This window comes from Protopterus annectens, chromosome 10.part0 (genome assembly GCF_019279795.1).
Source record: "Protopterus annectens isolate FY-2018-M chromosome 10.part0, PAN1.0, whole genome shotgun sequence".
In the NCBI taxonomy this organism is placed as follows: Eukaryota; Metazoa; Chordata; order Ceratodontiformes; family Protopteridae; genus Protopterus; species Protopterus annectens.
In genome coordinates this window covers 1,645,051,933-1,645,076,572 of record NC_056744.1, presented here as the reverse complement: position 1 = coordinate 1,645,076,572, position 24,640 = coordinate 1,645,051,933, and the positions used below count along the sequence as shown (strand labels likewise).

The 24,640-nt window shown below is 46.0% G+C and overlaps 1 protein-coding gene across 1 annotated transcript in view; it reads right to left on the bottom strand.

Moving 5' to 3' along the window:
• LOC122814359 (integrin alpha-X-like) overlaps positions 1–24,640 on the bottom strand; it is an 845,034-nt gene that overhangs the window by 582,763 nt on the left and 237,631 nt on the right. The window contains exon 2 of the mRNA XM_044086945.1: positions 13,284–13,398. Coding sequence (XP_043942880.1) covers positions 13,284–13,398 — 115 coding nt within the window. The remainder of the gene's footprint in view (positions 1–13,283; positions 13,399–24,640) is intronic.

Here is a 24,640-nt window from a genome sequence, read left to right as displayed (position 1 = left end):
TAGGCTCCCAAGCCTGTGAGCATTCTGAAGGAATTTTGAAATTAAGGGAAGAGGAGGATAGGCATACAGAAGGGTGGGGGGTCTAAGCATGAAAGAGAGCGTCTCTGGAGGCTTTCCCCAGAGGAGGGTTCAGACTGAAAAACTCACTGCACTTCGCATTGGAAGGAGAGGTGAAGAGATCACAGCAAGGCTGACCGCAGTTGAGAAAGATCTGTTTCACTACTGAAGGATTCAGAGACCTCTTGTAAGGCATCAGAATAGACCTGCTGAGCCTGTCTGCTAGAATGATGAACCTCCCTGGAATATGCATTGCCACCAGAAAATGGCCTTGTGACATAGGGGATAAGACCTTGGTTTGAATTGTGTCCAACTGAGCCCCTATGAAATGTAATACCTGAACCGGTGCCAGTGAAGACTTGCTGAGACTGATGGCGATGCCCAACTGCTGGGCTAGGAGAAGAAAATAATCCCTTGCAAGACAGAGCTGATGCCTGGAAGGGGCAGCGAGGAGCTAATCATCTAGGTAAGGGAAGACCTGTATGCCCTGGAGTCTCAGGTGAGCCGCTACAACTGCCATCACTTTGGTGAAAACCCTGGGGGCTTTGATGGGACCAAAGGGAGCACTCGAAGCTGGTAATGATTGGCTACCAGCTGGAAGCGGAGGAACTTCCGAGAGCGCCTGTCTATTTTGATGTGGTAGTACGCATCCTGGAGGTCAGTCGAGCACATCCAATCGTTCTCCTGCAGGAAAGGCAGGATAGATTGAAGGGTGACCATCTGGAATTTCATCTTGTCCACTGACAGGTTCAAGTGGATAGATCCAGAATTGGTCTTAGGTTCCCCACTTCTTTGGCACTAAAAAGAACTGGAATAACTGCCTAATCCAGACTGGTCTTGGGGGACGTGTTGGATGATCCATTTTTCTAGCAGCTTTGTAATTTCCAGTGCTGCACCCTCCCAGTGCGTGGGTGAAATGTCTGTGAGGTGTCTGGATGGTGGAGGTGACTTTAGAAAGGGGACTGAATAACCTTTGGATATAATTTGCAACACCCAACAATCTTCTGTGATGGACTCCCAAGCCGTTAAGTGAAGCGCAAGGCAACTGACGACTGCCTCCAGAGTCGAGCAGTCGGGCAACCCTTCAGGGCTGCTGTGCTGGTCTATCCGAGAAAGGATCTCGAGACCCTTGATTTCTTGGACCCCCTCTGTGGCGGCATCTGTCAAATCCCCCTCTGCCCCTGGGGGAAGGTGAGTCCTGAGTGTCCTGGGAGAAACTCTGAGATTTCTGGAACCACATCTTTTTGGTCTCTCACTGATTCCTAGAGAAGGACCATTGAGGGGGCAAAAAGTGGATCCCGATGGCAGACAGAGTCTTCCCGTCCTTCTCACTCTGAACTAGGTGTCAGGTACCATCTTCCCAAAAAGGGAGGCGCTGTTGTATGGGACATTTGTAAAGGACGCCTTAAATGGTTCCAAAAAGGCAAACAACCTGAACCAGGTGTGAAGCCTGATGGCAACGCCAGTACAGGCAGCTCTAGCGGCGCCTTCTGTTGCATGGGAGAGGAGATGCATACAGGTGTTAGCAACAGATGTCAGGATGGCCATTCGGGAGGAGAACACTTTCTTGTCCTCCACCGACATGGACCCTGGGGTAGAATCAGTGACCTCCTTGACTAGGTCTCGCTGCAGCCTAATCACATGTGCCAGGTAGTTCAGCGCCCAGGCAGAAAAGGTCATTGAAGTATACATTCACTTCCCAAAATGATCCATCGTCCTGGACTCTTGGTCTGGAGGGTGGACCGTAGAGCTCTTCTGGGCGAGCTCCTTCTTAGTGGCAGCTGACACCACCATGGCATCAACCAGGGATCCATTATGCCAACGGGTTCTGTCCAAAGGGGGGCTCAAAACTTTGTCAGGGCATTTGGGAATGGGCTCCACGGTGTTCCGTTCCTTCCACACTCGAGATGTAATCAGATCCACCAGGGGATCTGCAGGAGGTGACACCCAGAAAGTAGGGGGTCCTGCGCCAAAAGCCTCCAGGAACATGGATTCGTTTGTGTTAGGTTTCTGGACAGACCACCCCCCACACTGGCGTAGGATTTCCATGATGTCTCTGAAGGAGACATTCTCGGGGAGTGATCAGGGGGAACCTTCCCCTTTCTCCAAATCAGTGTCTTCACTGAATGACTACAGTGAGGAGTCCAAGTGCCTCCTTTTCACATGTGTTTGCAAGGAGCCTCCTCAGTGGGGATTCTGGGGAGGACTTACTAATGACTTGCTGCTCCCAAGAGGGGGTGCCCTGGGGCATAGGGGCGTCAGGCTATCCCTGAGATGGCAGAATGGTCGGACCCACACCAGAAACAGAGGGAGCCAGGATGGACTCCAAAGATGAGACAGTCAAGGGTCTCAGAATCGGGAGGACACTCTCTACCATGTCGAAAGCCAAAGGGGAATGGACCTTCTGAGAAGGGGCGATGGTCAAAGCTATATCCCTCTGACCCAACCGGGGAGTTGGAGCCGAGCCTATAGGGGCCGAGATACCTAGGGGAAGGCTCTGCTCCGAAAGGCTTGGAGACGACACCATTCCCTCAGATCCAGCACCAAGGCTACAGCTCCAAGAGCCAGCTGGATCTGTGCAAGTCATATCTAACCTGCTCAAGGCCATAGCCGGAGTTGAGGTACAAGGTACCATCAGAGCCAACCCCTCACCACCATGTGTCTTCAAATCTAAGGTCTCTAAAACTGGTTGGATCAAAGAAGGAGATATTGGGATGAACACGGATTGCATGGCCTCGGCTCTGGAGGGAAAGGGGGCAGACAAGACTCCCAACTGGATCTGGGACCACGTCCGAAGCTCCTTGCCACACTCTATGCACTTTCAAAACCCAGGTTTTGAGGTCACAGACATAGCAAAAGGACTGAGAAACCCCACACACACAGACACACACACACACACACACACACTCAAAGAAAAAGGGGGGGGATTTTTTTTTTATAACCGACGGTAACACTTGGTAGGTGAGGGTAGGAAAACAGAAAAGGTAAACTTTTAGTGGGGAAATTTTAGCAAAAAGAAGAAATAATATAACTTTTATTTAAACAGAAGCTTGGAACCACGGATCGTGATGCAAGCAACAAGCCCGGCAAATGAAATCTGAAGGGAGAAAGGAGACAGGGGCATTGTGGGTAGGGGAGGAGCTTGGAGCTAGGATCAAGATGCTGGGTATGCAGCCGTCAGATCCATGCTGGATCTGGGAACCCACAGGTTGAAGACCAAATGAAGACAATAACTTCAGATCATAAGTAAACTGCCAAAAAAGCAGAACCAGTTAATGCATTGTAATTCTGCATGGACTGGGAACTCCTATGTTCTGAATGGGATCCAGAATCTAGGGAGGATTCACCAGATGAGACCACAGGTAAGGGAACCAATTTTGACGAGGCTAGACTGGGGCAATGAGGATCATTCTGCTCCCCAACTGAGAGGCTTTCTGTATTAGTTTCAGCATCAGGGGTAGAGGAGGATAGACATAAAGTAGACCGGGAGGCCAAGCATGCACTAGAGCATCTCTCGGGGCTTCCCCGAGGGGGGGGATCAGAGCGAAGAAGCTGGAGCATTTCGTGTTTGAGGGAGTGGCAAAAAGATCGCAACAGGGCTGCCCCCATTTGGCAAAAATCCGCTTCGCTACCTGGGAATTGAGAGACCACTCGTAAGGGGAAAGAATAGTGCGGCTGAGCTTGTCCGCCAGAATGTTGGACCTTCCCAGAATGTGCGTTGCGATAAAGAAGCGGTTGGTGGAGATCACCCATTCCCACACTCTCATGGCCTCTTGACAGAGAGGGTAGGACCTGGTTCCCCCCTGTTTGTTGATGTACCAGACAACTGACATGTTGTCCATCTGTATCGCAATAGTTTCTAAGGGGAGAAGGTTCTGAAGTGCTTGCAACGCCAACAGCACCGCCCTCATCTCCAGAACGGTGATATGCAAGGAGGTCTCTGTGTCATTCCACGTGCCTTGGACCGTTCTGCCTGAGCAATGCCCCCCCACCCGAGGCGACAGGCGTCCATGGTCACCGTGGCGAGGGGAGGCGGCGTGCAGAAGGGTCCGGGGGCTGGAGCCTCCATAAGAGGGCCCTCCTGCAAGCCCTCCTGAATGAGATAGGATGGCTGAGGGGGAGAAACTGAAAAGACCATTGGACTAGAATGGTCCACTGTAGCACCCTCATATTCAGACGAGCGTATGGAAGAAGAGTTATTGCTGCTGCCATGGAGCCTAGAGCCCTCAGGACCAATTCTACCGGTGGGGCTTTTAATTGGAGGATGGCCCGCACATGAAGTCTCAGGTTTTGAAGTCGCTCCGAAGTGAGGAACGCTCGCAGACTTCTCGTATCTATTTTGGCTCCTATGAAATCTATCACTTGTGTTGGAGCAAGGGAGGATTTGTCCAGGTTGATCATAATGCCTAGATGGGGAGCTAGCCGGAGAAGGTGATTTCTGGCTGCGCAGAGTAGATGCCTTGTTGGGGCGAACAGGAGCCAGTCGTCCAGGTACGGGAAGACCTGCATTCCCTGGAGTCTCAGGTGGGCCGCTATCACTGCTAACACTTTGGTAAACACCCTGGGGGCTGTGGTGAGACCAAAGGGAAGGACCCTGAACTGATAGTGACTGGCTCCCAGCCAGAAGCGGAGAAACCTCCTTGATCGTCTGTCCATTAAAATGTGGTAGTACGCATCCTTGAGGTCTATTGAGCACATCCAGTCGCTCTCCCACAAGAGGGGGAGAATGGATTGAAGGGTGACCATCCGGAATTTTTCTTTGGTTACTGACAGGTTCAAGAGTGAAAGGTCAAGAGTCGGTCTCAAGTCCCCCGTCTTTTTTGGTACCAGAAAGTGCCTGGAGTAAAACCCTAATCCGAGTTGATCTGGGGGGACAGGCTGGATGGATCTTTTTTCTAGCAGCTGCTGGATTTCTGCAGCTACCGCCTCCCTCTGATCAGGTGGTACATTGGGGAGGTTTTTGAGTCTGGGGACATGGTGCAGTGGAATTTTGTAACCTCTGGATATGATATGAAGCACCCAGCGATCTGACGTAATGGACTCCCAAGCCGCCAGGTGCTTCGAGAAGCGCCCCCCGACTGCCTCCAGAATGGAACAGTCGGGCAACCCCTCAGGGCTGCTGTGTGGGATGATCAGAGAAGGTTTCTCTGGACCTAAAATTTCTCGGGGCCCCTCTGCCTCTAGGGCGGCGTCCTCCCTGTCCTCCTCTGCCATGGAAGGGCTGGTTGTCCGGAGCAGGATGGGAATGTTGCGATTTCTGGAACCACATCTTCTTCTGTCCCTTTTGGTTTTTGGAGAAGGGCCTCTGGGGAGCAGAGAAGCAGACTCCGACTGCAGACAACATCTTCCCATCCTTTTCACTCTGGACAAGTGTCTCGTTAATGGTCTTGCCAAACAAGGCAGAACCATCAAAGGGGGCATTCGCAAAGGACGCCTTGAAGGGCTCCGCAAAGTCACAATGTCGGAGCCAGGCCTGAAGTCTCATGACTAGACCCACTCCGCTAGCTCTAGCAGCTCCCTCTGTGGTGTGGGACAAAAGCTGCATAGAGGTATTTGAAACAGATCTTAGAGTGGCCATACGAGTGGAGTACAACTGCTTGTCCTCTGCCGACATGGACTCTGGGGGGAAGCAGCGTATTCTTTGATAAGATCTCGCTGCATCCTGATGACATGTGCCATGTAGTTCAGGGACCTTACTGAGAAGGTCGCTAAACTAAATACCCGCTTCCCGAGACGATCCATCGAGCGGGACTCCTTGCTCGGTGGATGGACCGAGGGGCTCTCCTGAGCTAATTCCCTCTTCGTGGCTGCCGCCATCAACATGGCATCTACGGGGGACCCTTGCTCCAATGGGACCGGTCTGCAGGGGGACTTAAAATTCTATCCGGGTGTTTGGGGACTGGCTCCACAGTGACCAGCTCCTTCCACGCCCTGGTGGTGATAAGATCCACCAGGGGGTCGGCTGGAGGGGACACCCAAGAGGTAGACGGGCCTGCTTCGAATGCCTCCAGGAGCACAGACTCTTCGGAGGAAGCTTTGGGGGAAGACCCCCCCCCCGATCCGGAGCATTTCCATGATGTCTCCAAAGGAGACATCCTCGGGGGGTGACCTTGGGGAGCCTTCCTCTTCATCCAAGTCTGTGTCCTCTGTTAAGGACTCGGGGGAGTCCACGTGTCTCCTCTTACACTTATGCTTGCGAGGCACTTCCTCGGGGGGACTGTCCGAGGAGGTCTCACCAGCAATATCCTGTTCCAGTGGAACAACCTGGGACATCGAAGCAGGCTGTCCCTGTGGCCGGGTGATGGAAGCCTGGCCCAGCAGAGAGGGAGTGCAGGGTGGAGCCGATGCAAGAACCAGGGGTCCGGATGCTCTCAACAGAGCCCTCTCCACTACATCGAAGGCCGAGGGGGAGCCTCTCTCCCTGGAATCCGAAAGTCAGCTCCCACTCAGAATCGATGAAGGGATCGGAACCGGCACTGAGGCCACCGGATTCAAAGGACCCGTGTGCTCCAACTTGGATGGAGCCGAAGGCACACTGAATCCCTCAGATCCGAAGCTCGGCCCACGGCTCCAAGAGGTCGGATCCGACGAAGGACCCGACAGACTCGAGGGCAGGATCGGATCTGAAGTACCCAGTACTGTCAGTGCCGACCCCCCCCCGGCTCCAACGCTGTCCGGCTCCGAGCGCTCCGAACCCGGGAAGCGGGTCGGAGAAGGAGCTATCAGGGCAAAAAAGGTGGCGAGCTCCCCCCCAAAGGGGGGGGAGGCAAGAGCACTCCCATCTGCAGCTGGGCCTGGATGAACCTTCTCATCATCCTTTCCAAGTCTGCATCAGAAAGACTATAAGTAGATCTCGACGAGGCCACCGAGGCGGGCCGGAAATGCCGCCTCGATGACCTCGATGGAGATCGGGTCTCCTCCTCCTCGGGTCCTGGGGAAAAGCAAGGGGATCGGATCCGAGGAGGAGAGGACCTGGAAGTCGTGGAGGGTGAAGCCCGCTTAACTGGGGGGGCCGAAGCGGAGGCCTCGGCCCGCCGTTTTTGGTGCTTCTCCCTCCTGGCCTCCCTTTCCTCCGGCGTCGTAGTGGGAGTTTGAGTCCTGGCCGGGGGAAGGGGGACAGGAGTGGCTACCACCAAGGGCTGAGGAGGAGCCACGGGAGTACCGGAGGCCGAAGCTGGATCCAGGGGCAAAAGTCCCGCCAAAACCAACTTTGACCTCCGCTCTTTCAGCGCTCTGGGGTTGAACGCTGCGCAGATGGAACACCCTGAGGACAGGTGTTCAACCCCAAGGCACCGAACACACTGAGTGTGGCCATCCATTGGTGAAAGCTTATGGCCACACTCGGTGCACTTAGAAAAAATGGGCTTTGGGGCCTCCGACATTTTTCAAAGAAAAAAATAACTACACAAACACACCAGGCCCCAAAAACACAAGCAACACACACACACTCTACGAACCAACGAGGGGAGGAAATACACTAAAAATGAATAAAATTAACAAAAGGGAATCCTAAACACACACACTATTTAAGAAATCAAAGATTTTCTGTCTTAACAAGTTTTCTCTCAAAACTTATCTGAAAGTCGCCAGGAGCTCTGAAATCTAGCTGTCTCTTCTAAGAGCGGCAAACTAGATCTGAGGTCAATCAGGGTTGGCAGGGGATTATGGGTAAGGGGAGGAGCTAGGAGCTCGGATCCATAAGCTGTAAAATAAGTTGCCGGCTCGGATCCGAAGTCGGATCCAAGACCCAAAAGTTGCAGACAAATTAAGTCCCTACTTCAGATGATCTGTTTCGCTACTGAAGGATTCAGAGACCTCTTGTAAGGCATCAGAATAGACTTGCTGAGCCTGTCTGCTAGAATGATGAACCTCCCTGGAATGTGCATTGCCACCAGAAAATGGCCGGTGGAGATCGCCCCCTCCAACACTCTCATGGCCTTGCGACATAGGGGATAAGACCTGGTTCCCCCTTGTTTGTTGATGTACCAGACCACCGACATGTTGTCTGTCTGGATTGCAACCATTTCTGGGGGAAGATAGGCATGGAGAGCTTGCAATGCTAGAAGCACCACCCTCATCTCTAGGACGTTAATATGCAATTTGGTCTCATAAGGGGACCAAGTGCCTTGGACTGTCCTTCCTGAGCAGTGCCCCCCAAACCCTAGCAGGGAGGTGTCCGTGGTCACTGTGGCTGAGAGAAATTGAGGGGGGAAAGGGACAACCCTGAAAAAGGTCTGGAGAATGTAATCACCACAGAAGAGAGTTCCTGCACACCCGAGAGACTCGGACAGGGTGAAACAATGGAAGATCTAACATGGACCATTGGACTGCAAGAGTCCACTGAAGAACCCGCATGTGAAAGCGCACTAGAGGCAAGAGATTGATTGTGGCCACCATGAACCCCAATGCCCTTAATATTATTTCCGCTGTCGGTGGTTGGGTTTTAAGGATGCCTAGGACATGAAGTTTCATTGATTGTATCCCCTCCGAGGTAAGAAAGACCTTGGTTTGAATTGTGTCCAACTGAGCCCCTATGAAATGTAGTACCTGAACCGGTGCCAGTGAAGACTTGCTGAGACCGATGGCGATGCCCAACTGCTGGGCTAGGAGAAGAAAGTAATCCATTGCAAGACAGAGCTGATGCCTGGAACGGGCAGCGAGGAGTCAATCATCTAGGTAAGGGAAGACCTGTATGCCCTGGAGTCTCAGGTGAGCCGCTACAACTGCCATCACTTTGGTGAACACCCTGGGGGCTTTGATGAGACCAAAGGGAGCGCTCAAAGCTGGTAATGATTGGCTACCAGCTGGAAGCGGAGGAACTTCCGAGAGCGCCTGTCTATTTTGATGTGGTAGTACGCATCCTGGAGGTCAGTCGAGCACATCCAATCGTTCTCCTGCAGGAAAGGCAGGATAGATTGAAGGGTGACCATCCGGAATTTCATCTTGTCCACTGACAGGTTCAAGTGGCTAGATCCAGCATTGGTCTTAGGTTCCCCACTTCTTTGGCACTAAAAAGAACCTGGAATAAGTGCCTAATCCGGACTGGTCTTGGGGGACGTGTTGGATGATCCATTTTTCTAGCAGCTTTGTAATTTCCAGTGCTGCACCCTTCCAGTGTGTGGGTGGAATGTCTGTGAGGTGTCTGGATGGTAGAGGTGACTTTAGAGAGGGGACTGAATAACCTTTGGATATAATTTGCAACACCCAACAATCTTCTGTGATGGACTCCCAAGCCATTAGGTGAAGCGCAAGGCAACTGACGACTGCCTCCAGAGTCGAGCAGTCGGGCAACCCTTCAGGGCTGCTGTGCTGGTCTATCCGAGAAAGGATCTCGAGATCCTTGATTTCTTGGACCCCCTCTGTGGCGGCATCTGTCAAATCCCCCTCTGCCCCTGGGGAAAGGTGAGTCCTGAGTGTCCTGGGAGAAACTCTGAGATTTCTGGAACCACATCTTTTTGGTCTCTCACTGATTCCTAGAGAAGGACCATTGAGGGGGCAAAATGTGGATCCCGATGGCAGACACGAGTCTTCCCGTCCTTCTCACTCTGAACTAGGGTGTCAGGTACCATCTTCCCAAAAAGGGAGGAGCTGTTGTATGGGACATTTGTAAAGGACGCCTTAAATGGTTCCAAAAAGGCAAACAACCTGAACCAGGTGTGACGCTTGATGGCAACGCCAGTACAGGCAGCTCTAGCGGCGCCTTCTGTTGCATGGGAGAGGAGATGCATACAGGTGTTAGCAACAGATGTCAGGATGGCCATTCGGAAGAAGAACACTTTCCTGTCCTCCACCGACATGGACCCTGGGGTAGACTCAGTGACCGCCTTGACTAGATCTTGCTGCAGCCTAATCACATGTGCCAGGTAGTTCAGCGCCCAGGCAGAAAAGGTCATTAAGTATACATTCACTTCCCAAAATGATCCATCGTCCTGGACTCTTGGTCTGGAGGGTGGACCGTAGAGCTCTTCTGGGCGAGCTCCTTCTTAGTGGCAGCTGACACCACCATGGCATCAACCAGGGATCCTTTATGCCAATGGGTTCTGTCCAAAGGGGGGCTCAAAACTTTGTCAGGGCATTTGGGAATGGGCTCTACGGTGTTCCGTTCCTTCCACACTCAAGATGTAATCAGATCCACCAGGGGATCAGCAGGAGATGACACCCAGGAAGTAGAGGGTCCTGCGCCAAAAGCCTCCAGGAACATGGATTCGTTTGTGTTAGGTTTCTGGACAGACCACCCCCCCACACTGGCGTAGGATTTCCATGATGTCTCTGAAGGAGACATTCTTGGGGAGTGATCAGGGGGAACCTTCCCCTTCCTCCAAATCAGTGTCTTCATTGAATGACTACAGTGAGGAGTCCAAGTGCCTCCTTTTGCACATGTGTTTGCAAGGAGCCTCCTCAGTGGGGGATTCTGGGGAGGACTTGCTAATGACTTGCTGCTCCCAAGAGGGGGTGCCCTGGGGCATAGGGGCGGCAGGCTATCCCTGAGATGGCAGAATGGTCGGACCCATACCAGAAACAGAGGGCGCCAGGATGGACTCCAAAGATGAGATAGTCAAGGGTCTCAGAATCGAGAGGACACTCCCACCATGTCGAAAACAAAGGGGAATGGACCTTCTGAGAAGGGGCGATAGTCAAAGCTATATCCCTCTGACCAAACGGGGGAGTTGGAGCCGAGCCTATAGGGGCCGAGATACCTAGGGGAAGGCTCTGCTCCGAAAGGCTTGGAGACGACACCATTCCCTCAGATCCAGCACCAAGGCTACAGCTCCAAGAGCCAGCTGGATCTGAGCAAGTCGGATCTAACCTGCTCAAGGCCATAGCCGGAGTTGAGGTACAAGGTACCATCAGAGCCAACCCCTCACCACCACGTGTCTTCAAATCTAAGGTCTCTAAAACTGGCTGGATCAAAGAAGGAGATATTGGGATGAACATGGATTGCATGGCCTCGGCTCTGGATGGACAGGGGGCAGACAAGACTCCCAACTGGATCTGGGACCATGTCCGAAGCTCCTTGCCACACTCCATGCACTTTCGAAACCCAGGTTTTGGGGTCACAGACATAGCAAAAGGACTGAGAAACCCCACACACACAGACACACACACACACACACACGCGCACGCGCGCGCGTGCGCTCAAAGAAAAAGGGGGGGTTTATAACCAACGGTAACACTTGGTAGGGGAGGTTAGGAAAACAGAAAAGGTAAACTTTTAGTGCGGAAAATTTAGCAAAAAGAGGAAATAATATAACTTTTACTTAAACAGAAGCTTGGAACCACGGATCATGATGCAAGCAAGAAGCCCGGCAAATGAAATCTGAAGGGAGGAAGGAGACAGGGGCATTATGGGTAGGGGAGGAGCTTGGAGCTAGGGTCAAGATGGTGGGTATGCAGCCGTCAAATCCATGCTGGATCTGGGAACCCACAGGTTGAAGAACAAATGAAGACAATAACTTCAGATCATAAGTAAACTGCCAAAAAAGCAGAACCAGTTAATGCATTGTAATTCTGCATGGACTGGGAACTCCTATGTTCTGAATAACTGAGAGCAGCTAGGTGTGGCCCTTTTATGACATCAACCAAACAGTTTGGTCCTTCAGTTATTTAGCAGCCAGATACTGAGTTCTCATAAGGCTCTTACAAGATTTGTGCTGTAGCGGCCAGCAGGCCATTCTGTGAATAATACCTTTAAAGGCAGATGAAAAGACAATTTGTTTAGTCTGCTTGGCAAAAAGAGGAAACTGAGATTAAGCACACTTGCTGGCTGCTTAATTTCCAATCACAAACTGAGAAAAGTCTGCATACTTGCTCCTTTTTCTTCCCCTACTGCTACATCTTTCACTGCCAGAGTGGTAGTTGATTTAACCAATAGAAGAATGTGCATATATGTCACCTTTCAAAGGAGACTCTGTATGCCTTTCACCACACAGACTGTCTGGTTCAGCCATGTTACTGATTGTTCCTAAAGGACACAGCACATTTTGTTGCACATTACTTATGTAGCATGACTTTACACTTGAGGGTTTCTGCTTAGTTAGACCATCCCCATTACAGTATTGCAATGAGCATATAAGATTCCATGAAATCCAATTCATACTGGTTAACAAAGCCCCTATCAAGTGTATTGGCAGCAGTTAACTACATCCATTGCAGGTGTGCCTTTCATTCAGTGCTCTTATTAGTAACCTTAGAATTCCTGTCTTATCCACAGATCCTGGGATGTTCTCTTCCATACAGTCTCTGTAGTCATCCTTTTATATATCAATTCCACCCCAGAAATCACTGAACATCTCTAATCTCCAGCTCTCATAAACTTTTCAGTAACCTTTTTTCTTGGTCTCCCACCCATTTTGTCTTCCCTCTCCCCATGCCTTTGGACAACCTCCTCTTTAACCCTATATCTGTTACTTCTCACCATCCTTTACCTAATGCTTTATGCTGATTACTCTTATCTTTGTCATTATGAAGTACTGGGCTATAGGCCCTTAGCATACTTCATGGCCCAGTTCTTGATCCACTAAACCACTGTCTCTTATCTTCTCTTTGCCTCTCAAGAACACAACCATTTAAGAGCTTTAGTTCAAAATTGTCTTTCCTTCGGCACACATCCATTTTTCACATGACCAAATAAAACTTATAAATTCATCCATCTAAGATGTTCAGAAATTAGATGGCATAGAGTAAAGCTGGAGAAATGAGGGATGAAGATTCACAAATAATGAAAGGAATACTTTCTTCACAGGAAGGGTGGCAAAGTGGAAGAAAAATCTAGACTATAAAATGAAAGGTAAACCAATTACAGAATGCACTGCATAAACATATTGTAATTCTGATAGTTAACAGCAAGGCTTATCAAAACATCTAGGAAAGCAAAGTGAACTTATAAACTGAAACAAAGACTCTGTGGGTCAGAATACCTTATCTACTGACAGTGTATGTGTATTTCTGATTATGCAATTACATTGTAAGCCATGGTTCAGTATAACATATGCATCATGCCCATAATATTTTTTGATTCAGAAAACATAATTAAATATATGTCATCTCATTTACAATTAATTATTTAATTTCCTCTAGACACATAATCATGTTACACCGTGTCTTTGGCTTAATTTTCATATAGGTATTTGCCTTTCCTCCATTTGACTATTAATAGTGAACATATTTTCAAAGCAGCCTTGACTCTATACCTCCTTCAAAATCAACAGCATTTTAAATAATCTTACATTTTATCACTTCCAGTTCCAAACTGAGCCACCTTGTAACCAAATGAGACTCCAGATTTCTGAAAAAAGGTTGGGTCCAGAACATCAATGTTATACCCAGTGACATGTGACCATCCTGTAATGAAAACAAAAATAAACACAGCAGTGAGTGTATTTTATTTACTATTCATCCACAATATCCATTTTCGTATCCACTAGCTTTTCAAGCAGTCAGAAGACCAGCCGCTGACCATTCCATTTCCTTGCTGATAACCCATCTTTCCCTGACCATTAACAATTGTATTTCCTTGCCGGTCACCCATCACCCCCTGACTATTACCCCCTCCATATATCTACATTTGTATCTATATAGATATTATGTGTGTATACATACGTATATACATAGTCTCACACACAAACACACACACACACACACACACACACACACACACACACACACACACACACACACACACACACACACACAAACACACATGTATGGTTACTCTTATATTCCTGAGAGCTGTAGGTTCTCCTGAATGTTTCGGTCAACATGAGTAACCACGGCTTACAAATATTCAGTCTTGACATATTTCCTATGGTGCAGACACAGGATACAAGTGCTAACATAGGTCTTCTTTAAAGGTGGAGGTACATTACCTCTTGCATCCTTAATTTCAATATTCTAGTCCCTAGTGGTGTAGTTTATTCATTATTCATCCTCAGTATCTATTTTTGTATCCACTGGCTTTTCAAGCAGCGAAAAGACTGGCCACTGACCATTCCATTTCCTTGCTGATAACCCGTCTTTCCCTGACAATCAACAATTGCATTTCCCTGCTGGTCGCCCATCACTTCCTGTCTTCTATATCTATATCTATATAGAAATATGTGTGTATACGTATGTATATTCGGATCCACTAGACAATCTCGAAATACTGAAATGTCGAATTTCAGTATTCTGAGACTGTATAATCGAAATTGCACATACCCGAAAACCCACAACTGCGAAAACCAAAATTGTGACCACACACACACACACACACACACACACACACACACACACACACACACACACACACACACACACACACACACCACCATACACACATGTACACCTACCTAACTACACTACAACAAACAAAACAACACACACAAACACAACATAACATACAAACACACCTACCCTACCTATAAACAGGAGGGCAAGCCCCCCTGTGCCCCCACACCCCCCTACTTATATATACTAACTCCAAGGTTGCACTAAACACACAAACACACAAAACCCCCCACTACACACACTCACACACACTAAAATCCCTACCCAATACCCTTACGTAAACACCACTTACCTGAATCCCCAGCTAAATCCACAAACCGCACCACACGTCATGAACGCGACCCCACTACAGCGGATTCAACATTTCCACATTCGAGATAGTGCAGTTTTGCATAACTGCACTTTCGACTATTCAATCTCGAAATACTGAAATTCGACATTTCAGTATTTCAAGATTGTCTAGTGAACCTGTATATTCATAGTTTCACATACACACACACACACACACACACACACACACACACACACACACACACACACACACACACACACGCATACACAAACACACACACACACACGCATACACAAACACACACACACACGCATACACAAACACACACACACACACACACACACACACACACACACACACACACACACACGAGTATGGTTACTCTTACATTCCTGAGAGCTGTAAGTTCCTGAATGTTAGCGGCCAGCATGATTAAGCACAGCTTACACACATTCAGTCTTGACATATTCTGTATGGTGCAGACCTAGGATACAAGTGCTAACATACTTAACATACTGTAGGTCTTTAAAGGTGGAGGTACATGTACATTAGCTCTTGCATCCTTTATCTCAATATTCTAGTCCTCAGTGATGTTGCCTTCTGCATATATTGTCAAAACAATGTGCATGTCAAATTTAGTGAGCTCAAAATAATAATTAAGAATGGACTGTATGTATGTATATATACATAAACATATATATATTTGTGTGCGTGTATATGAGTTGTCAGTGAAATGAATTTTCAATTAACTGGTTTTGACCATTTGAGTTTCAGTGAAATGAAGATTTAGTATTATGATACAGTCATATATGTTATGTAAATTGTTAACAAATAAAATTAATCTAAAATTTAAGATAGGAAGATCTCTCTCAGATTATTTTATATGCCTGATTGAATAACAGTATTTTTTTTGTTTTAAAAATAACTCTGTAGTAACCGTTTGTAATTCTGTAGGAATGGGTGCACAGGAGAATGAGAGAATTTCAGCAGTGGCTTTTTTTGCCAGGTGTAGGTCAAGGAGAAAGACCACAGATAGAGGAGGAAAGGGAAGATTTGATGTGCATGAAAGCTGGACACAACAAGAAAATGTAAGTGAAGACGTGCACAAGTGAATGAATAACCAGTGTGAAGCATGGTTATGAAATCTGGTTAGGGGAGCAAGGTGAAGCTGAGAGGAAGAGCTGTTAAGGACAGGTAGATTGGGGGTTAGAGTGGATGAGTTGGTGGGAATGCTAAGACAGAAGATAATTATGCTGGAATACATATCTGGTGGTAATGACTGGGTAGGCTGGGTGCACTGCTTTGGAAATGGAGGAAGGGAAAGTTAACATTGCTGTAAGTGTAGAGAGAAAGGCAGCAAGGGGGCTGCTGGATGCAACTGAATGGGTGGGGTTAACTGGAATGGGGTGGTGTTCTATTACAGCAGGTGAATGACTATTACCTGTGATCAAACAACAGGAGTCATTCACTTTCATCCACAGACTGCCCCAGTATGTACCCACTCGCTACAGCCACTTTAAGGGACTGTATACATCTCACATGTCTGACTGCAATCAAAAAGGTGAAATGGAGCCCTAGACAAACACACACACACACACACACACACACACACACACACACACACACACACACACACACACACACACACACACACACACATATATACTTTAAGTACTTACCTTCTTCCCACATGTTGGCAGTAGCAGGAAGAATGCCTGAAAAAAATTATATATTTTGAAATAAATACAACAATGTCTTCCTACACTAGTGCCTCCTCTCACACATTACTTCCTCCTTCCTAGTTCAGGCTGCCTTAGTCACCTGAGGTAGCTGGAGCCAACAGGAAGAGCTCTTCATTGCTTCATGCAGCAGCCCAGGTAGACACTCATTCCGCCACTGTTCATTATAAAAAGGCAGTGGTTGAATATGAACAAAAACTAGATAGTTATGTTCGTAAAGGCTTCTTTACTGAAAAAGATGTCAAGGATAAGTTGATCAATTGTAATAGTGAAGTAGCTTTCTTTTTTTGTCTGACGAAATTACACAAAAACATGACTGAGCCTCCGGGGAGGCCCATTATTTCAGCTTGTAAATATTTTTTACATAATATGGGCCTATTATTGCATAAAATTTTATTGCCTTATGTTAAAGCTTCTCCTGTTTACATCCAGGATAGTTCGGATTTGTTGAGGAAAATCTCCCTTTTAATATGGAATGAGAAAAAATTATTTTTGGTACTTGATGTAAGGGGTTTATATACTTCCATTAAACATATGGATGGTTTAAGAGCCATTCATCATTTTTTGGGCAATAGCCCTTTTGTCAGTTTTGTAATGGATATGATTAGTTTTTGTTTGAAAAATAATTTTTTTCATTTTAATAATGATTTGTTTAGACAAAGACAAGGTACGGCCATGGGGGCAGCATTTGCCCCCATGTATGCTAATCTTTTCATGTCTTTTTTTGAAACTCAATTTTTGTTTGTTAAATTTTATGAAACAATATGTTGATTTTTATTTTCGATATATAGATGATTTAATTTTTGTATGTGATGGAGGTTTTAATGAGGTAGATTGTTTTATTTCACAAATGCATGATAATCCATTTGGTCTATCATTTGACGGACTACAAAAGGGGAGTAAAGTAACATATTTAGATTTGGCTCTGGAAGGGAAACTGGATGGTAATATTTCCTATACTGTTCATAGGAAATTTATGGATGGGAACCAGTACCTTCATGCTTCCAGTTGCCATCCTCCCCATGTTTTGAAAGCTTTACCATATGGGGAGTTATATCGTATTTCAAAGTTATGTAATGATATGGATGTGTTACGGGGGGAGCTAGAACAGACAAAATATATGTTTTTGAATAGGGGGTATAACCCAGATATTTTGGAAGAGGCCGAAATAAAAGTTTGGGAAAAATTATATAAAGTTACTAATAGGAGGAGAAGTACAGCAGGTTGGTTTGGTTCATCGATTCCCATCGGTGAGCATATTAACAAAGATAAAGTAGACACAATACATTATGTGTCAGTATATAATATTAAAAGTAATGAAATGAGGTCTTTAGTTGAATATTATTGGAACTATTTACTACAAGATAGGTTTTTGGCTAATATTTTACCACATAAGCCCCTTTTTTCATATAGAAGGGGTCGGAATTTAAAGGATATGGTGGTACATGGTAAATTTAATTTACCAGTAGTGGATATACCTAATTTTTTGGTCCCAAAAGGGACTTTAATTTGTAATAAGTGTAATGTTTGTAGGCACGTTGTAAAAACTTTTGATAATATAAATGGACTTAGATTTGAACCTAGGGATGTATATTCCTGTAGAAGTAAAGGGGTTATTTATGCGTTGAGATGCCCCTGTGCCCTATTTTATGTAGGGGAGACAAAGAGAGAATTCCGTGTCAGATTCATGGAACACTTGAGAGATGTTAGGAACAGAAGGGAGGATAAAACAATTTCTTTACATTTTAAAATGTTTCATGATAGTGATGTTTCGCAATTAAAGGGTACTGTCTTGGAGACTGTGGATTGTTTTTGTGGAGATGAGAATTTGTTAAAACAAAAGTTGAGGTACAAAGAAAGTATTTACATTTTAAAATATAAGACTCTTGTACCTAATGGTTTTAATAATGATTTAAATTGGAAATGTTTGCTTTAATCTTTAATTACTTTATTGATTAATTGTTAATTAAGTGGGGTGTGTGTATCCATATATATATGTGTTCTCATGTTTGAGACTGTTTGATACTCTTTAAAGGTGGTTATACCGAAGCGCTGGAAAAAAGAAAAAAGAATAAAAGTTATAAACTATCCTGCCTTATTTCTTCTTTTGTACCACAGTCGGTGGTTTGGGTCAGTGTTGTTTTTACAGACTGCCTTAGTCACCTGAGGTAGCTGGAGCCAACAGGAAGAGCTCTTCATTGCTTCATGCAGCAGCTCAGGTAGACACTCATTCCGCCACTGTTCTGTGGATGTTGAAAGATGCCGATCAGACCTGATTGATGATTGGGAAGCCTATTGCTTGACTGTTTTGAAAACAGCCTAGTAATTGTAATAAGCCAATTTTTTTTTTTTGGTTCAGATCTCCTTGGAGCTCAGTGCATGCACGGAGTTCTGAGGACTTGGAATACAATGAAAAGTTAACTATCATTTTCAATTTAAAAATAATAGTTGACTTTCTGAGTTAACACATTTATCTTTTTTTCCTTTTTATCTTAGGGGGCTAAGCTACCAGGGGCTGCTCCTGGTGCATTGTATGATATCATGATATGTAGTGGCTTATTTATTGTGCAAAACTTCATAGGTATTAGATCTTTTAACACATTAGTGTTTAGGGCTTTATGTTTCTTGACTGATGTTTAGAATATTAAATGTTGACTGTTTTGTAGCAAAAATCAATAAAGAGATTTAAAAAAATACTTATTTCTTTAAAGTATGGAAACGTTTTTACAGAACATATCAGCACAAAATGCCTAAAACAATATGCATACAATAAACTTAACTGAAATTCTCTGCCTTGTGCCCAGTGACTGCCTGAATAAGTTCTAACTCCTCAATGACCTTGAATAGGATGAGGTAGGCTTTAGAAAATGAATGAATTAATAAACGAACGAATGAATGAATGAATAAGTCCTACCTCAGAATCAAACATTGTAAATGGTTACACAGCACAATACGGGGATATAAACTGTACTACCCTGCCAGCCAGAACACCTAAATGAATGTTTCAACAGTAATGTTATTTCCCTATAACTCCTGTTGGAACATTCACTTCCACAAAGCAAGACTATGCTAAAAAAAAAACTGACAACTGTGTTGTCTATCTTTATTTATCCTTTACCTTTTGGGGGTATGGTTCCAATCCTTGGAACCGGCTCAGCCATTACATAGCTCGCGCCAACCAAAAACTCTTGAGCCAAGACTCCACCCACAACACTCCTCTCCATATTACCTCAGATCGAGTTTGCAGCTACACAAAAAGAGAAGGAATTTTACAAAGATAATTGAAGAGGCCATGCCCAATGTCAAACCTGATAAAGTTACCAGGACAAGAGTACAATCCTCCAGAAAGTCCATAGGAGGGGGGCGGAGAGTGGAGTGCAAAGGATAAATGAAGATGGAATATTATGGTGAGTACATAATTTCTTTATATGATGTTGTCAATCTTCATTTATCCTTTACCTTTGGGACAGAGTCCCTAGCTACTTGTAATCCTGGGGTGGCCTTATGGAAGGATATTTCTGAGAACCATAGAGCCAGAGGATGCTCTTCCCCTGGAGACACCAATTTGTAATAGTAATAAAGATTTGTGGGAAAGCCCAGGATGCTGCTGTGCATATTTCATGCATGGAAGCCTTCAATGGAAAATAGCAGAAATGGCTATCGATCTAGTAGAGTGAGCTCTCACTGGCACTGATAACTTGAAATTATTTTTATTGTGTATGAAAGTAATACAGTCTCTTAGCCATTTTGACAAGGTAACTTTTGAAACCACTTTTCCCAGAGATGGACCAGAGAAAGATGCAAATAACTGGTCCAATTTTCTAGATTTTTTTAGTTCATTTTGTGGTAGAAACATAATTATCTGTGTACATCCAGCAAATGTAAGCAATATTCACCTTTGTTGGCAAAATTAGGAAAGAAAATGAGTAAGTCAATGGTTTGATTAATATTAGTTTCTGAGACCACCTTGGGGAGAAAAGATGTGTTGATTCTTATGAGAAACCCTATCCTTATGAAAAAACAAATATGTGGGTTTTGAAGATAATGCTAGTATCTCAGAAATTCTTTTGTCAGATGTAATGGCTATCAGAAAAATATTTTTCCATGAAAGAAACTTTAAGTGACATGTAGACGATGGTTCAAAGGGAGGAAGCACCAAAGGCTGTAAAACCAAGGTCAGATCCCAAGGAAATAGAGGGTCTTTAAATGGAAGTTTTAACTGCAAAGCCCCTTTCATGAACACTTTACGTAATCTATGGGAAATCAGTGGAAGGTCTTCAAAGCCATTATGAAAATTAGAAATTGCAGCTAGTTGGAACTAAATAGTGGAATTAAGAAGCTTCCTGTCCAAAAAGCATAGCTAAAAACTCCAAAACTTTCTCAACCGGTGCAGAAAAAGGATTAAGGCCATTATCATGCACTCAACAAGAAAATCTTTTCTATTTGCTTAGGTACAGTTTTCCTGGTGGAAGGTCTATGTGAAGCCAGTAGAATGTTTTGAACTGGGGAAGATAAATTTGTTCGCATGGCGACTAATGGAATTGGAGGAACCAAGCTGTAAGCTGAGATTCTGAAGACTGGGATGCACCAGTCCCTGCAGGTGAGAGAGAGAAGATCCAGAACTGGGTCCAGAATCAATGGACGGTGAATCAGATGAGGCCACAGAAAGGGGAACCAGACTTGTCAAGGCCAAAAGGGTGCACTGAGTATTACCTTGCTTCTCAACCTGCTACTTTTTTTAAGAAGAGAGGGGTGAGAGGGAAGGGGGGAAGGCATACACAGTAGACCCGAGAGCCATTCGTGAAGAAGAGCATCTCTCTGTGACTTCCCCTAAGGAGGAATTAGGGCAAAACAGCTGCTGCACTTGTTGTTTTGAGGCGATGCAAAGAGTTCACAGCAAGGCTGGCCCGAGCGATGGAAAATCTCCTTCGCTACTCTGAGATTGAGAGACCACTTGTGAGGCAGGAGAATGCACCTGCTCAGTCTGTCTGTTATCACATCTGGATGTGCATTGCTACCAGAAAGCTGTTGGAAGATATCACCCATTGCCACACACTGACAGCTTCTTGACACGGGGAGTAAGATTTGGTTCTCACCCTGTTTGTTGCTGTACCAGCATGTTGTCTGAATGAACTGCAATCATTCCTAGAGGGAGGACAGATTGGAAGGCTTGCAATACTAAGAGCACTGCTCTCAATTCTAGAAAGTTGATATGCAGGCTGGCATCTACATGGAACCAAGTGCCATGGACTGTCTTTCCCAGATAATGCCCCCTCACCCCAATCTGGGAGATATCGATGGTCACTATAGCCTTGGGTTGAGAAGGGACAAAGGGGTGGCCTAAAAGAACTTCCTCAGATTCCATCCACCAGGATAGGTCCTTCTTGCAAAGACTGGTGATTAGAATTGAGTATGTCACTGGATGAGTTAGAATGGACCATTGTGTTGCTAGAAGCCACTGTAATAGTCGCATGTGAAATCTTGCTAGTGGGACTAAGGTGATGGTCACTACCATGGAACCCAAAGCTCGAAGGACTAGTAGTGCAGGAACCTTGTCATTGGAAAGAATAGCCTGTACTTGGGATTTTATTTTCTAAAGCCTGTGAAAATGTAGGGAAGCTACACAAGAAATGGTGTTCAGGCGAGCACCTATGAACTCTAGATCTTGAGTAGGGGTGAGATGAGATTTTGAGAGATTCATGGTAATGCCCAGATGGGGACGCAGGTGTAGGATGAAATCTGTAGCCTGAAGAAGTAGATGCCTGGTGGAAGTGGTGAAGAGCCAGTCGTCCAGATAAGGAAACACCCAGAATCCGTGCAGTCTCAAGTGAGCTGCTACTGCCACCAAACATTTGGTGAACACCCTGGGGGGTGTGGTGAGGCCAAAGGGCAACACTCTGAATTGGAAATGACTGGCTCCTAGCCAAAAGCAGAGGAACCATCTGGAGCATCTGTCCATTTTTATGTGGTAATACGCATCCTGAAGGTCTATAGAGTACATCCAGTCTTATAGGTTCACAGGTTCATAGGTAGGTACTAGGATATTGGCCCAAGGGCCTACATAAGCCTAGCCAGCAAGGTTCCATGGCTTACGCCACCCAAGCAAGTTATTTTCCTGTGCCACTGTCAGAGCAGAGACACAGAAGTGATCTCCGGGGTGTATTTCCTATTTCCAATCCACTCATCAAGATTTTTCTTGAAGAGTGCTAATGAAGAACTTTGCTTGACATAGATGGGTAGCTTGTTCCAGAGTATAGGAAGCCTCTGGGACAGTAATCTATCCCTCCAGCGTGTCCTGTTTATTGTGGTGACAAGGTTTAGGTCCCTAGAGCGTGTAGCTCGGAGGGATTGGGATTTCCTTAGGTGTAGCATATCCAACAGCTCTGGGTTTAACATAGCTTTATATGTTGGGCAGAGATCACCTCAAAGTAGGTGATATGCTACAGAGTAAAGCTGGAGTTTTTTGAGGCGGTCAGTATAGGGCATTTGTTTGAGGCCAGTAATCCTCTTTGTGAGGTACTTCTGTGGCCTTTCCAGCTGCTGCAGATGTCTTCTGAGGTATAGTCCAAAAGGGGCTCTGTACTCTATAATGGGTCTAATGAGTGTCGAGTAGAGGGGAACAATGACCTCTTTTTTCCTGGATGAGAACCCTTTTATGATGAGGTGTGCCACGTAGAAGGACTTCCTGACTACTGTGGTGATGTGACTATGAAAGGAGCGACTACTGTCCACCTGGGTCCCAAGGTCTCTTATCACGCATTCGGTGTTAAGTAGATTGCTGCCTATGTGGTAGTTCATAGGTATAGAGTCTTTACCAAAGGGGATGACACTGCACATTTTGGCATTGAGCTTGAGGCCATGGCTCGGACACCAGGCATCTGTCTCAGTGAGGCCCTTCTGTAGGATGTCCACATCATTTGGGGACTTGACTATGGCTCCCAGTTTGCAGTCATCTGTGAATTTCGTTAGCCAGAGGCCTTCTGTGTTAGCCTGTACTTCAGAGAAGTAGATGCCAAACAGGAGAGGTCCCAGGACGGAACCCTGTGGTACTCCACTTGTCACTGCTTTGAGATCAGATTTGGAGTCTGCAACTTTTACAGTGTGGGTTCTGTGAGTGAGCCAGTTGGCAACCCATCTTGTGACGTAGGGATTTATACCTAGTTTAGTGAGTTTAGCTATAATTCCAGAATGGGGGATGGTGTTGAAAGCCTTGGCGAGGTCAAGATAGGCCGTGTGAACCACCTTACCCTCATCTATGGCGTTGGTGACTGCCTCAAAGAAGTCAATCAGGTTCAGGAGGCATGATCTGCCTTTCACAAACCCGAACAGGGTGGGATCCAGAGTTTGTAGGTTACCAATGTCTTTGTTTATGAGTTCCATGATGATACGTTCCATGGCCTTGCAGACCAGGCTCATCAGGCTAATAGGTCGATAGTTCCCGGGATCAGTGGCGACTCCCCCTTTGTGGAGTGGGTTAACTGCTGCTGTGCGCCATTCAGTGGGCACAAAGCCTGATGTGAGGCTATTATTAAACATGGTGCTTAAGTGGGGAGCCAGTTTGTTCTGAAGTTTGTGTAAAATGCAGCCTGGGATGTTGTCCGGTCCCATGAATGCTGTGTTTTTGGCTTTACAGAGTGCAGCTTTTACCTGCGTAGTTGTGATTACAGGGACTCTGCATTCTTCCTGCATAGATATGGGCCCTTTAAGGGGCGTGGGGGGGGGGGGTAAAGTTAGCACTGAACCTATCTGCCAGGATGTTGGCAATATCACTTGGTTCTGTAATTTTCGTGCCTTTGCGCTGTAACTCAGAGCAGATCTGGGTGTTGCCATCTAGATTCTTGACATAGCCATAGAATGCTTTGTGGTTGTCCTTGGATTTAGTGGCAATTTTGTTTTCGTAGCTAGCTTTGGAGGATCTTATAAGGGATCTCAGCTTCTTACTGAAGCTGACCAGGGAGCTCCTCCACTTATGGGATTTTACTCTCTTTTGCAACAGTTTCTTCCTTCTGTTGTACAGTTTGTTTATGGCAGGGGACCACCAGATTGGCTTCCTTTTTTGGAGGATAGCATCTTGGTTCTGTTTGGGATAGCACGATCCATGCACTCGTGTACGTGGTTATAGAGTGCATTTGTGTAGGATTCAGCAGTTGCAACTGTACTGTCCATCTGCATGGGTGTCATGAAGTTCACCACTTCTGTCTTAAGAAGCATAAAGTTGGCTTTGGAGAAATTTTTTACTGTGGTTTCCTTAATGGGAGGTGGGGGCGGGATTTGGATATCAAGGGTG